At 41.2% G+C, this 16,397-nt stretch overlaps 1 protein-coding gene across 1 annotated transcript; it reads left to right on the top strand.

Moving 5' to 3' along the window:
- Positions 1–2,325: 2,325 nt before the first annotated feature.
- Positions 2,326–5,301, top strand: LOC308087587 (carbohydrate sulfotransferase 1-like; the record flags this gene model as incomplete). The annotated part of the gene is made up of 4 exons (XM_080431546.1): positions 2,326–2,348; positions 2,713–2,833; positions 3,310–3,602; positions 4,707–5,301. 4 exons carry the CDS (start codon positions 2,326–2,328, stop codon positions 5,299–5,301), a joined length of 1,032 nt encoding a protein of 343 aa, XP_080287672.1.
- Positions 5,302–16,397: the final 11,096 nt, after the last annotated feature.

The following is a 16,397-nucleotide window of genomic DNA, read 5'->3' as shown; positions in this document are numbered from 1 at the left end:
CTCTCCCCATCTCTCTCCCCCTGTTTGCTGTCCATCTCCACTGTACACTGTCAATTAAAGGCAGAAAAGCCAAAATATCTTAAAAAAATTAAAATAAATTGTGAACAGGTAACCACTATTTAACTTGAGGGCTCCAGTTAAACTACTGACATTTTCAAAACATTATGATTACTGCACCCCGTGCAGCAGTGTCATGACTAAATTACATGGTTTTCACATGAATACGTTTTGGTTGCACCACTGGAGCCAGTGTGTAAAACCCATAGAGTTAAAAAATAATAGAGAGGGCACCGGATAATATCCCCTCCCATGATCCACTTGCATTGAGTTGCTCACCCAGCGCATGAGGCGAATTCACCCCTTCTTCCGGGTTGGAAATGTGATGGGCGAGGCCTATTTGGGGCTTCTGTGCGTCACTTCAGGTATAGCCCTGTGCGCAAGCTCGTGCGCCAGCTCGTGAGTCGAGCCCATTGGTCGAAACCGTTTTCGCTCGTTCATGTCCAGTGGCCCCAGCTGCAGTACCTATGAATGGCCAGCATGTCCAATGTGCTTCAATGCAACCACTGGGTTCTGGGGGCTTGGTAAAACCACATTCATGCACTGACTCCTGTGGTGGTCAGAACAGCAATGATCACCTGGGCAGATTATTCAATCATTCTGGCTATTAACACATTGACCGCCAGGCCCGTAGTTCTACGGGCCGATAAATCCAACCGTAAAGCGCCGATCCCGTAGTACTACGGGCTATGGTCTTTTTAATGGTCCAGGCTAGATTACCCCCTCAGGCACATTGTCAGTTAATCTCATCCATGAAAATTACATAGAAGTTGAAAAAAAAACGTGGAAAAAAAAAACGTGATAACACAAAACACATTATTACAAAACACTAAAGCTTCATGCTTCTATTCTCAACCAATCACATACTCACTTCATAATAGAGCATCCTATTTAAATGGGGAAGTTGCATTGCTCATTCCTTGCTTGCCGGTTTTCTTTTTTTTGTGGTTTTACCAAGCCCCCACTAGATAAAAAAACATTGCTTGCCGGTTTTCCGCTGCCTACTGCTGTCTGTGCTGCTTTAAACTTTGCTGCTCACCCTCCACCACCCCAGCCACCACCAGGGTTGCCAGATCTGCTTATCATAATTTCCCCGCAAGATTTTTTTTTGAAAATAGCCGATCTACAAGCTCACGCGCTTGTAGATCTGCTATTTTCAAATAGCTGATGTATATGTTAAAGTGCTCATGTGGCCCATAGTCGCTTCTTTTGGGCTGGTTTTCCTAGACCTGGTTGCTTGTTTCTCTCACAGAATCTGGCAACACTGGCCACCACCTGTCGTTTTAGATCTACTTTTACGTACTGGGGGATTCGCTATAGGAGTCCCTATTGGTAGGAAGATGTGATGTGCGTTCTCAGAGTACCTAAAAGCAGATCCAATTCATCGCCAAACCAAAATGAATGTATTGCAAATTTTATATTCAATACAACATATTTTATCCAGTCATGAGTTGTCCTGACTGAACTCATTCCTGCCATGCACTGTGACCATGTAGATCAGCTATTTTCACTATTTCACAGATTGTTCGATTTCCTGAAAAGGAACAGTTTTGGACATAATGTTTCCAAACCGACCGTGACAGTATTATGCTTTTACTTTACTTTCCCAGGGAGAAGCTGGCCCACCGTGTCTAGATGAAGTGCTCCGGCATTAAATGCTCCTGGAAGGCACTCATCCTGCTGGCCGTGGTCTCCATCGCCATCCTGTACGGAGTGTACGCGGCCATTCACATTAATTTGCATTAAAGGAGTAGTTCTCCCCAAAAAAATGACTTATGTTCAATTGCAAACCTATCAGTTGCACGCCCCATGAAGCATTGAATTCATGGAGATGTTTTTTGTTTTTGTCGCATTCCTAAGCCAATAATTTGATTACCGGCGGAAAGATGCTAATGTATCCAGTAGGAGACTCAAAGGAGGCTCTTTGAGTCTCCTACCGGAAATACACCCGGTCGTCAAATTATTGGCTTCCCACTGAGCATTTTTCGGGCTATTAGACGTTTAAAATACGTCTAAGGTCTAGGCTAAAACCGGGTTATAATTGGTCTAAAAGTGAAAGTTTTTTCAACGTCTATTCTTAGCCTAGACGTTGATTAGCTGTTTTTTAAGCATCTACATATAGACCGTCTATATCATAGCCGTTGAAATCTATAATATAGACGCTTAAAAAACAGCTAATCAACGTCTAGGCTAAGAATAGACGTTGAAAAAACTTTCACTTTTAGACCAATTACAACCCAGTTTTAGACGGAGGTCTAATAGACGACTATGGCTCAGTGGCTTAGGAAAGCGTCAAAAACATCTCCATGAATTCAACGCTCTATATGGGGTGTGCAATTGATAGAAAATACGTAATTTTTTGGGTGAACTATTCCTTTAAGCTCTGAAGCTGAATACCAGAAGCTGATTTTGTTTGTTTGTTGTCTTCATAGTATTTTCATTACATAGATTTTAGAAATTGTATTTCTAAATGCTATTTGATCTTTGAGCAATAAGGGATAGTACTAGATACGTTTTTAACTTCCTCCTATCATGCCCTTTTGGAACACCCTGCCTAGAGTACAGCATGTATTTGTTTTCATGTTTTTATATTTATACATTTCAGATTTTTAAGTGTATTATGTTTATTTTATGTATTTATTTTTGTCTTTACAGTGTTCTAAATCAACAAACCAATCAATCAATTCGGACGGTCAGGAAGACCCACATCCTGGTCCTGGCCACCTACCGCAGTGGCTCCTCCTTCACGGGCCAGCTGCTCAACCAGCACCAGGAGGTATGGTTCTCAAACATTTTCATGTCAAGGACCCCCAAATTGAATGTATTTGGCCACGGACCCCCATCTGAAAATATGTTGTGCCAGGGACCCCCCCCCCCCATACAAGATTTGTGTGTCAAAATGCTTCAAAACAATTCCAAATGTTAAACATTTTTTTTGCAAGAATTGTTTTGAAAATAGCAGATCTACAAGCTCACAACGTGTCGCAAAGCGGCGCGTTGTGAGCTTGTAGATCTGCTATTTTCAAATAGCCGAGGTATATCGGGCTCACGTGGTTAAACTGAAATGAACGCTAAATCAACTAATTTTGCTGCAGAACCCCCTGGTAGGCCTACCGCCCCCCCCCCCCAAGGACCCCTGGGGGTCCCCGGACCCCACTTTGAGAACCAATGGTCTACTCTAGACCACAATGGAAACAAGCTTCGTGTCAATTGTGTGTCAATGACAGTATCTATTGTGTTGTATTGTATTAGGTCTTCTACCTGTTCGAGCCTCTCTGGCACGTCACCTTGGCCACCCCCTACCGTGTGAAGCTGGACGCCAGCCGCGACCTGCTGCGGAGCCTGTACGACTGTGACCTCTACTCCCTGGAGCGCTACATCAAGCCGGCGCCGGCCAACCACATCACGGACAAGCTGTTCCGCCACGGTGCCAGCCGGGCGCTGTGCGACGCCTTCGCCCCCACTGACGTCAAGAAGGAGGACGGTGATTGCGTGTGCGCGCCGCTCAACATGACCCTGGCGATCGAGGCATGCCGCCACAAGAGGTACATCATTTTTTTAAAGTATTTATTGATCTCTCTTCCCCCCTTGCTCCCCCTCTTCTTCTTTACTTTCTCTTAAGGCAGGGGTCTTCAACAGGGAGTCCGGGACCCCTAGGTGGTCCTCAGAGTTACTATACATCAACCACTTGAACCCTATAGCATCCCTATTCTGGGGTGAAACATTAACCCGGAAATAGCAGATCTACAAGCTCACTATAGAGCTTTTAGGTTGGCTATTTTCGGAGGTTTGTTAAAGGAGAATTCCGGACAAATTAAGTGTTATCTTTGATGTCTCGTTACTCACCTACCGATGTGAAAAGTAGCGTTCTTTTTTTTCATATATTCCCCTGTCGTCATTTTTTAAACACCCTCCGTTGTTATAATGGGAGCGTGAGGGTTAGTGAAGTTCGTCTATTATAACCGACGCAATGTTATTTTTTTCTCTACTACGATTCATTGTAGAGTCTCATGATAGTCAAACATGCGCTGAAAATTCCTGCGAGCCTGCCGTTAATGGCGAACGATTTAACACTGGTTGCTTGTTTCCTGAATCTGGCAACACGAGTTGCCAGGTTCTGGAAGAAACAAGCAACCAGTGTTAAATCGTTCGCCATTGACGGCAGCCTCGCAGATAGTTTCAACGCATGTTTGACTATCATGAGACTCTACTATGAATACTAGTAGTGAAAAAAACAACTTTGCGTCGGTTATAATAGACGAATTTCACTAACCCTCACGCTCCCATTATAACAACGGAGGGTGTTTAAAAAATGACGACAGGGGAATATATGAAAAAAAACAACGCTACTTTTCACATCGGTAGGTGAGTAACGAGACATCAAAGATAACACTTAATTTGTCCGGAATTCTCCTTTAAGTATTGATGGTTTAAGTGGTTAAATGTCTGAAAACACACATTGAACATGAATCCAATATGAAGTGGGGGTCCCTGCTTCATCTCTCTCTCAGCTAAGGGGTTCTTGGCCTGAAAAAACGTTGAAGACCCCTGTCTTATGGAAATAACAAAAACGATGGAGCTTTGCACAAAAAACGCCTGTAAACCTGTGATGTGACAGTAAAGTTGATTCTTCTGATTCTGATTCCGAGGCACGTGGCGCTCAAGACCGTGCGGGTGCGGGCAATCGGGGACCTGCGCGCTCTGGTGGAGGACCCCCGGCTCAACCTCAAGGTCATCCAGCTGGTCAGGGACCCCCGCGGGATCCTCTCGTCGATGATCGAGACGTTTGGCTTCCAGCCAAACCAGGCCATCCGCCAGCAGACGGTGGTCTGCGACGACATCCTCAGCTCCGTGTCCACCGGCCTCGGCCACCCGCCCTGGCTCAAAGGGAAGTACATGCTGGTTCGCTACGAGGACCTGGCGCGAAACCCGCTCCTCAAATCCAGGGAGATCTACGACTACCTGGGGCTGCCCATGGACAAGAACGTGGAGGACTGGATACAGGCGAGCACCAATGGCAGCAGCGAGCCGTCGGCCAAACACAAGTTCGGCACGGTGAGGGACTCGGCGGCCACGGCGGAGAGCTGGCGGTTGAAACTGTCGTACGACATGGTGGAGCACACACAGGTGGTGTGTCAGAAGGTGCTCCACCAGCTGGGGTACAAAACTGTGAGATCGGCCGAGGAACTGAAAGACATGTCCCTCTCGCTCGTCCAGGACAAAACCTTTGTACCTTTTTTGTAAACAAAGATAGTTCTGGGAAAAATACTATTTTTGATATATTCATAAATGTTGCGTTGGGGGCACGGTGGCGCAGTTGGTAGCCCTGTCGCCTCACAGATAGAAGGTCCTGGGTTTTGATTCCCGCCGGGGACGCTGTGGGGCGCTGCAGGGGGCGTGTCCTCTCCTCTGCTTTATCAGTGCCCATACCCTAGGTGGGGTTGGTGAAAGGTCCTTTCTGTGTGGAGTTTGCATGTTCTCCTCGTAGGTACCCTCACAAAAACATGCAGTAATCCTGGTCTCTATACTGCCTCCCCCTGGTCAGCCTGATGGAGGGGAAAGGAACTGGTTGGAATAACGTGTTCCTTCCACGCGCTACGTCCTACCAAGGAAACTGTCAGGTGATAAGAAGCGGCTTGCTAGCTCCTCATGTATTGAAGGAAGCATGAACTCGGCTCTGGGCTCTCCCTAGGCTGGCAGAGGGAGTGTAGCGTTCACAGGGAAGATTGTGTGCACATCCCACGCCTGCATTTAGGCCAGGTGCTGGACATCAAGGGAAGAATCAAGGATAAGAAGAAGAAAGTCTGCACACTGTTCTCAAGCTCCAAAAAAAACTCCCTTTTTATTTATGCAACGTTTCGACCTTCTAGGTCTTCATCAGGCATATAATAAAAAGTGAGTTCTTTTGGAGCTTGAGAACAGTGTGCAGACTTTCTTCTTCTTATCCTAGAGGGAGTGTAGCGCCCAGGATTACTTAGACAATTGGCACAGGGTGAAAAAAATGGGGTTGGAAAATCGTGGGATAAAAAATATATATAAATGTTGCCTTATTTCCTTAGTTCAGTTATTGTTTCTGTAATTTCTTTTGTTTTGTTTGTTTCTTAAAATTTGTACTAAACTATAAAGATCCTTGAATGCACCATATGGGAATAATGGATGATTCTCATTTTGTTCTAGAAATTGCACACTTTTAAGTATAAATGAGCAAACAATAAATAAAGAAAAACATCTGATTGAAGGATACAAAAAAAAAAAACGTTTTCGTCACAAATCGTGCCAAGTCAAGGCGCTGTCTCCATTTTGTGTTCATTCATTCAAAGCCGTTGTTGGTCTGTTCAGGCAGACAGAGAATGAGTTTGTTTGATAGAACCTGTGATTACAATGGCCCTATACTGTGCAATAAATAGTGAATGTCGCAGATAAACCTTTACCACTGTGGCATTTCTGTCCTCCTGAGAACAGAGGAGATCTGTCTGACAGCTACATCGTCGCAGTCGGGGGGTGGAAACCTGTTTTCGGGAAACAAATCTCTTGATACTTTTCATTGGTTCAATATTTATAAAAGTCACACAGACTTAAAGGGGTAGTTCCCCCCAAAAAATTGCTTTTCTCTTATGTCATATTATGTCACATTAAGTTCAAGGATCACATTTAAAGTGTAAAGAGTCACATCATGTAGCCAGTGAGTGGTGGACAAAGTATATACTCGAGTAAATACTCAAGTATTCAAAAGTACATATTTACGAAGTTCTTAGAAATTGTCAGAAATTGTGACAATTAATTCATTTGGTTAATTCGTAATATGTTTTTGTACGTTTGGGTATCAAGAGTCCCTTCCTGGAAATGTAGTGGAGTGGAAAGTAGGCCTACAATATTTACAGTGATGGAAGAAGTACTCACATGTTTTACTTAAGTAAAAGTATCAATACTGCAATGTAGATATACTGTACTCTGTTACAAGTAGAAGTCTGGTATTGAAAATGTACTTGAATACAAAAGTATCGGCATCAAAACCAAAAGCAAAATTACTCATTATGCAGAATGTGTTCAAAATGTATAAACGTCTTTTGAAAATAGCCGAAGTATATAGGGATAAAGTGGTTAATGCATGTTTTGTAATAATAGCCTAATACAAATCTACGTGACTAGTAACTAAAGTTTTCAAATAATTGTAATGGAGTAAAAAGTACAATATTTGCCTTTGAGATGTTGTGGAGTAGAAGTAACCTTGCAGACCTTGCGTTTATCCGCTCTACACGACTTGTCCATTTGAAGCATATAACTGCTGGAGGCAGGAGCTGCTTCTGAGTCGAAGGCGGACCGTCCCAAGACTCAGGAAGCAACATGGTGCTCAAGGCAGAAGGCGGTGCCGGCTACGGGGGCGGTCCTGAAAGTGAGTGACAGGTGGGTCACTCCCGTTTTTTAGAATCCGCTGGCTGCAAAAAAACTGTTTAACAGCAGCCGACCATGTTTTGGTGGGAGCATGCCCTAATAGAGTAAAGATGTGCTTGAATCTTAATAATTCGACTTTATTCCTTGGGTCCAAATTGTATGGGATTTATTTGATCTTATTTGTCTCTGGTTGTTTCCTTCAAAAGTTATGTTCTCTTCTATTTTCTGGTTTGGGTTCAGGATATGTGTAATAAAGGGTTAAAATGAACCCCATGGGACATTAAAATACACACTTCAAGGATGACAAATCAGGTGGCGCAAAAAAAAATCCATCCTATGCACATGGACCCCACTTTCCATCTAGACTAACAGAGATATTAACGTTTAAGTAATGAATGGTTGTTATTAAAGATCAGGGGTCATCACCATGCCAGTTTATGATCATTAATGTTTTTTGTTTTTGTTTTTTTTACCAGAAATACATAATTAACTCCTAATGTGCCTGCCATATTGTCTATGCCAATGTGCTACACATTTTACAATGAATTACAATAACAAAGTATATCTGCATTAGCCACAAAGACATATAAGCCATTGTTTTAAAAGCCAATCTACAAGGTCACAACACATTACATCATGACATATTGAGAGATTGTAGATCTGGTATTTTCGAAACATTTCAGAAATGTTTCTAATTATTTATTTATTTACCTGGCCTATAATGACATGCCCAAAATGGGGATGCCAGGGTTAAAGAGGTTACCTATTCTGAAGAAAACCTTAAGACTGCCAGGAGGCTAAGACAGGCATACATGTGGCACGATGGAAGTCTATAACGTGTTTTGGGATTTCAATAATTGGGTCTTATCGGTACAGTTAGTGCTTCCATCGCACATTACATGAGCAAAGGGCCTTTTAGGTGCAGAGGTGAGCAGTGGTGGAAAGTAACTAAGTACATTTACTTAAGTACTTTACTTGAGTATTTCCAATTTCCAATACTTTTACTTCTACTCCACTACATCTCAGAGGCAAATATTGTACTTTTACTCCACTACATTTACTTGAACACTTTAGTTACTAGTTACTTTTCAGATATAAATCATGATATAATGAAACATACATTAACCACTTTAACCCTATTTTAAACCTAGGCTATTTGAAAATAGCCTATTTAGTACTATATTTAGTACTTTTACTTTTGGTACTTCAAGTACATAATGTCAATACTTTTGTACTTTTACTCAAGTAATTTTTTTATTCTGAACTTTTACTTGTAACAGAGTATTTTTATATTGCAGTATTGGTACTTTTACTTAAGTAAAGAACCACTGGGTTATTGTAGAGATTGCTGGCTTTTCAGAGGACAGTGTTACTCGAGGTCAGGAGGAGATCAAGTTCTACCAGTTCTACCTTACCAATCCATTCCAAGGCCTCAGCAATGTGTTGAAGAGTCCCTGAGCAAGACACTAAACCCTTAATTGCTATACCTGAGTGCTGCACTAATGGCTGCTCACTGCTCCTAGGATGAGAACAATGCAGAGGACAAATCAAGTTCTAGTTTATTATGTCCCAAACTGGCAATTTATGTTACAGCAGATAATAATAGGAAACTCCAAGACACGGTAAACATACATACATAAGACATAAACATAGACATATAGACATGATCACACAATCCAGATAATAAAAGCTACTAATAGTTACACCTCCTCCTGTTTCCATGATTGATGTCACCTATATGCAAATATACAATGACAAAAACACCCCAAGGTAGAGTACAAAAACACCCCATTTGAAACAAGCCATTAGGCTTTCATGAGCTTTTTAATCCTATTTAGTTGACCGTGTATTGTAACTGTACTTTCTTACAAAACTTCTAAATAAAGTATTCAATCTATCAATCAATCAAAGACAGATCATTTTCCAGAAACAACCCCGCCCCCTCCATGACTGACAGTGACACCATGTGATCTGAAGAGGTGCCTCCCTGTTGTAAGGTCTTTTTACTGTCCCTTCATTCTGAGGTACAGGTGTACATGTTGTGCTTTTCTGCAAAAGCTTCTTTTTTGTTTTCACTTTGAAAGTTGATAAATTAAGTGACGGTTAAAATTATATACAAGAAGAGACATACTGAAGAAAGAACAAACAGAGAGACAGACAGAAGACGGACGTTTTGTTTTAGAAACTTCTGACAAGCGTGAGTATAAAGAAAAAAGCAATAATAATAATAATAATAATAATAATAATAATAATAATAATAATAACAACAAGGACTTTTAAAAAACTCAGTTAAGACTCACCTTTTCTCCCTGGCGTTTAGCTGACCTTTTGATGTATACTGACGCTGTAATCATGTCTTTTATCTGTCTAATGTTTTCTGTCGTGTTCTTGCATCTTTTTGCTCTTTTGAATTTTGATTTTATCTTTGGTCAACCATATGGTTGTTTTAGACGTGCTTCACAAATGGAGTTAGATTTGATTTGAGTATTAAAGAATGGAGGTCTGCACAGGTCTATTAAGTAAGACTCGTTGTGAAACGAACCTGCAGCTTTGTCATCCAAACCCAATTTGTATAAAACACCTTTTTAAACAGAAACTCGGTCCGAAATTTAAAACATTCATAAGAATGTGTTTATGTCTCTCTCTGAAGAAAACATTTTGGTTCCAGTTGGTAACTTTATGTTTGTGTGTGTAAGAGGAGAGTGTAATCTGAACAGTAACAATGTACTTGAGTACTCTACTGAAGTCAAACATTTTTAGCATTGTTTTTCTAGCATTTCTAGCATTTGTTATTGTATTTTTTCATTTATTTTCAAAAACAAATTAAAAATAAATGAAAAAAGTAATTGAAAAAACACGGTCTCCTCACGTATTAGAAGGGCAGGATGAGTCACCAGAAACAAGGACGGGTGTTTTTGATGAATCTAACATGTTAAAAATTGAGTTTTTAACATGTTAGTTACAATGGGTACAATAGAAATCTAGAACTTGTTCTTACACAACCCTTTGAGTTGAGCCTTTCCCTTGAAGTGAGTTGCTTTGAAACCTGGTCCTCTCAGGAATGTGCTGATCGGGAAGGAAGTGACTTCTTGCCGTTTTAGGGAGTCGACGTGAGAGGGAGAGACCACAGTTCACACCCGGACACTACAGGAGTACATTTTCTGCCATTTTCACTATTTGAAATCGGGCTTCAGTGGTTAATTCAGAATGTACTTTTCCCCTTAGAAATGTAGTGGAGGCAAAAGTACAATATATCCAAAAATGCAAATACTAGTTCAGATACTAGAAAAACAGATACTTAAGTAGCCTACATTACTCAAGTAAATGTACTTAGTTACTGTGTGTGTGTGTGTGTGTGTGTGTGTGTGTGTGTGTGTGTGTGTGTGTGTGTGTGTGTGTGTGTGTGTGTGTGTGTGTGTGTGTGTGTGTGTGTGTGTGTGTGTGTGTGTGTGTGTGTGTGGTGTGTGTGTGTGTGTGTGTGTGTGTGTGTGTGTGTGTGTGTCTACGTCTGTGAACCAAGGTTATTATAGTTAACTAAAACTAACGAAATAACGAAAACTAAAGGTGAAAAAACATTTCAGTTAACTAAACTAAATAAAAACTAAAAGAAAAAAGAAAAACGATAACTAACTGAAACTATATTGTGTGTTTAACTAAAACTAACTGAAATTATAGTCAAAATGCCCTTCGTTTTAGTTTTTGTCAATATTTATAAGCCTTTTAGATTTAAATTAATTTGATTCATTTCCCCTGCGCAGTTCTACGTCAGTTGCAGTCACCGTTGGTCCGCTGACGTAGTCGCCCCAAAACACCGTCGCCCCAGGGCAAATCCGGCGGTATTAGAATCACTGGTATGCGAAAGAATTGGGGGCGAGCGTGTTTTGGGGCGAGTTACTCCGGTTGTTTTCAATGTGCATCGTAGCAGTGAGCAGCACTGACTGACTGACTGACTGCACGGCACTGCACTGCACTGCACGTTACTTTATAATGGCGACGGAGAAACAAGTTGGGAGAAATATGGTCCTATATGGGATTTATTTGAATACAACAGCAAGAAAGACAAGAACAATTGCCTTGTAGTGCAAACGGGTGATACAATGTGGAGCAATTATCAAGGGGAAAACCCCCACAGACCACGGTGTAAAGTAACTAAGTACATTTATTCAAGTAGCCTACTGTAGCCCACTTAAGTACAATTTTGAGGTACTTTTGCTTTACTGGAGTATTTCCAATTTTCTGTATTTTTACTTCTACTCCACTACATCTCTCAGAGGTAATAATGGTACTTTTACTCCACTACAATTATTTGAAAACTTTAGTTACTAGTTACTTTGTAGGTATTTTGATTATTATTACAAAACATACATTATACCCACTTCATTTCGGCCATTTGAAAATAGCCGATCTACAAGCTCACAATGCTTTGGTGAGCTTGTAGATCTGCTTTTTTCAAAAGATTTGTTTACCTTTCTTTTATAGCCTACATTTTGAAAACTTGTGAAATGGGACATTCTGCATAATGAGTACTTTTACCTTTGTTTGTAATTTTGATACCAATACTTTTGTGCTTTTACTCAAGTACATTTTGAATTCCGGACTTTTACTTGTAACAGAGTATTTCTACATTGCAGTATTGACACTTTTACTTAAGTAACAAATGTGAGTACTTTTTCCACCACTGATAGCGAGTACCTTGACAAGGCAGCCTCTCTGAGCACCTCAGAAACCTGAGACCCCTGGACCCTGTGTGTGTCATGAAAGGGTTTATGTTCATATATTGTATGGCTATTTTGATTTATACCAGGCACAGTACATGTTGCACTTAAGGCTGCTATCTTGTGGACTGTTGTGTGGATGGTTGATTGTCAAACAGTAACTGAATAATATATATTTTTAAATGGTATCTTTTGTTTTAGTTTTTATCACACAATACTTACTTTGACCTTTTGAATCCTGCACCTGACAAAAAACCCAAAGTATGAAAAAAAACTAAAACTAACATTAAAACTAATAAAAACTAAACTAAAACTAAGCTTTCTCACAAAAATAGAAACTAAATAAAAACTAGCAAACCCGCTCTGAAAACGAACTAAAACTAACTGAATTAGATTTTTTTCGGTCAAAACTAACTAAAACTAACTGAATTAGAAAAAAAAATTCAAAACTAACTAAAACTAAACTATAATAAAAAATCCAAAACTATTATAACCTTGCTGTGAACAGGCGAGGAGAGAGTATGTTTTGCACCCTGTCCGTCCGTCTGTCTGTCTGTCCGTCCGTCCGTCCGTGTGTGTGTGTGTGTGTGTGTGTGTGTCTCCGTCTGTGAACAGGTAATCTCCGGCACCGTTGGCATGATCGCAGCAAAACTGTGCACACACACTCCCTGGATGCCAATTCAGAACCTCTGCCCCAAATTGTTCTCATGGGCCTGTCATAGCGCCCCCAGGAGGCCGCTTTTTGCAAAACATATTTTTTGACAGTACTCCTACAGATTTTGTCCAAACGTCACACGAATCGTTACACAGTATCTCTATAGTCATTACACAAAACTGGTCATTCAGATTTTTCATATTCCATCCTGATTGGCTGAAAATGGCTTCCAAAGTTTGCAGGAGTGCTCCGTTTTGAACAAAAGGCCTCAGATCATGAACACAGCTTCCAATTTCCGTGAAATTTTGCACGCACATTCCCACTAGGCCGAGGAATATTTATCACTTGAACATTTTCAAATCAGCCTCATGGTGGCGCTATAACATGCCGATTACTGTTTTTACCTATAACTGCACCGATCTGTGTAAAACTTTGTACGTGCACTCCGTAGAGGTCAGGGAAAAACCTTTGCCCTGCATTTTTCAAATCTGCTTTTTATAGCGCCACCAGGAGGCCGACTTATATAAAACATTTTTTTTAATATTACTCCTTCACATTTTATCCAAATTTCACAATCGGTAGACATGATCTCTATAGTCATGTGATCAAGACGGATCTGTTAGATTTTTCATATTCCATCCTGATTGGCTAGGATTGACATCTAAAGTTTGCAGGAGTGGCCCGTTTTGAACAAAATGTTGCAAATCATGAACGCAGCGTCCGATTGCGGTTAAACTTCGCACGCACATTTGCACTACGTTGACGAACAAATGCCACCCTTTCAACATTGTCCTATTATAGCGCCACCAGGAGGCCGACTTATATAAAAGTCATTTCTTTATATTACTCCTTCAGATTTTATCCAAACATCACACAAATTGGTACACATGATCTCTATAGTCAACTGATCAAGACGGATCCGTCCGATCCGCCTGATTTTTCACATTCCAGCCGGATTGGCGAATTCCGAACATTGCTGCCCCACACTATCCTACCTGACCTGGCGGAGACCTGTGCTCCGAGGAGCACTTTTTCTAGTTTATGTTTTACTTTACAATGGACCCTTCGCTAAGCCCCACCCACTCCACTCTGTGACTGGTGGTGCGAAGTTAGTCACACCCAGGCCTGGCAGCGCCTGGCAATCTCTGCTTCTCACCCATTGACTTTCATGTTAAATGATGGCTTTTCCTCTTAAAAATAATCGATCATTTCAGGAGCAAGAGCTTCAAAATATCTTCTAAATCTAGTCAACAAGGCCTGCAGTAGGCTATGCACTGGACAAATGTGCATGACATTATTTCAATAAACAAAAAACATGGGAAATGTAGGGAGTAATAGCCATGGATACACGACGGTCGACTGTCACGACCGTCATGGATGAACTTCAACATGGTGTTTGCACTTTCTCCATTTATGGCCCGTACATCTACATAAACGTTCATATTTCAAATATAAAGTGCTTATCCCATGGCCACGGATGTTACATGTATATACGGGCTCTCAGAAGTACCTGTATCATCCGTATTGTTCAATAAAAAGCATTTTAATCTGATCGGTGGCCATTTTCTCACTGCTTTCAACTGAGTGACCCTATCGGTTGGTAGGTGTATTGCACACGAATACATTATGAGAAAATGGCCACTGATCGGATTAAAATGCTTTTCATACAGAATATACGGGTACTTTTGAGAGTCCCGTGCATAATTGCAACATCCGTGGCCATGGGGTAAGCACTTTATATTTAAAATCTGAACGTTTATATAGATGTACGGACCGTAAATGGAGAAAGTGCAAACACCAGGTTGAAGGTGATCCTTGACTGTAACAGGAGTTTTCATGTACCGCAGGGACTGCAGTAGCAGTTAATAAATAGACGAACAAATGAATTAATATACTTTAACGTGCGGAATCCGAAACAGGCAGCGCTGTGATTCTGAATTTTGTTACGATTACGGTGATTAGTAGCCTATTATTGACACGCCTGGGCGAGTGAGTCGTGTAACTTTTCCGACGTTAAGCTGTGTATGTTCAACAACACACAGCCATGAAGCCTTGCAGTTTAAGTGCATATTTCAGCTTGGGAAAAGCAGCCTCCAACGGGTTTGTGGTTCATAGTCACCATTGCGTTATCGTGGTATTCCTATTCTTGCCATTATGTTGCAAATGATTGTGTGTGTGCGGGCGATATAACATTGACAGCTATGGCAGGTGACGAAAGCTTGCCAGACCTATGCCAGGCTAACAACGGTTGCTAAGCTGTCATTGGACAATCGCTTTTGGGGTGGGGTTTAGCGAAGGGTCCATTAGAGACAATAATAAGCATAACAGCTTACCTACTGTCTGTCTCTTCCACACTGCTGTCTCCCTCGATATCTGCTGTCTTACTGTCTGTCTCTCCCGCACTGTCTCCCTCTCAGCAGGTCCTGTACATTGTTCAAGGAGAACACACATTTATATATTCATAGCCTAATAATTGTGTTCATGATTATATTTCTCTCTCTATCTGTCTGTCTGTCTCCCTCTTTGCCCCTCTCTCTCTTTCCCTCAGGTGGTTGATTTCCGCCATCTAGTGGACACGTCGTGTAATCTCTTAACATTAAGACAGCTGTAAAGGTTCATTTGGTAAGTTTATTAACAACAATGATCAAACTAAATTCAAGTATTGATCACGTTGAAATACACTGTAGATATTCACTGTAAGTAAAAAGACTGTCTCAAGTAAGTAAGTAAGTAAGCCTTGCAGCGTTGCCGAGTTATGTGACCCACAGGGCAGGAGCCAATCCCCTGTTGCTGTAGCGTGAGGCAGCCTGACACCTGCTGGAAATGCCCCAAATAGTGGGTTTAGCCACTTCGGGCCAAGATAGGGCTCCTATAGGCTCTAATGTAGCCTGTCAGTGCATCGCAGGTTCGAGTCCCGCTCCCGATGATCTTTACTGCATGTCTCTCCCCATCTCTCTCTCCCTGTTTGCTGTCCATCTCCACTGTACACTGTCAATTAAAGGCAGAAAAGCCCAAATATCTTTAAAACATTTAAATAAATTGTGAACAGGTAACCACTATTTAACTTGAGGGCTCCAGTTAAACTACTGACATTTTCAAAACAATATGATTACTGCACCCCATGCACAGGGGTCACCACCATGCTGGCTTGTGGTGGACATTTTTGTCAAAATTCTATTTTTGCCACAGACATACAAAATGAGTGAACAATAATATTACCAGAAACACAGAACTAGCCCTGAATGACCATAACAGGTCTGTAACTCAGACAGGTCTGTAACTCTGAGAGTGTTCAAATGGAACCAAATGGACCCGTAACACTCTCAGAGTTAAGGAGGTCCTTGCAAATAAAACATTTGAGAACCACTAGTACTAGTGGACTCCTATGTACCATAGTCGTAGTAAATCATATTTTGAAGAAAACCTGACTTATATTCAGTAATTAGGTCTTGTGATCAAAATAAGAACATTGTAATGTAAAAGAACAGAAAATCTAAAATTTGCCACGGACAAGGACAAGTCTTGCTACGGACAGTTCTGTCAGGGAACTATTGACCATCGGTCGGTCTCGGCTTCAT

Source organism: Gymnoscopelus braueri (genome assembly GCF_963280865.1).
Source record: "Gymnoscopelus braueri genome assembly, chromosome: 1".
Taxonomy (NCBI): domain Eukaryota; kingdom Metazoa; phylum Chordata; class Actinopteri; order Myctophiformes; family Myctophidae; genus Gymnoscopelus; species Gymnoscopelus braueri.
The sequence above is the reverse complement of the archived record's forward strand: the minus strand, read 5'-3'. Positions and strand labels throughout refer to the sequence as shown.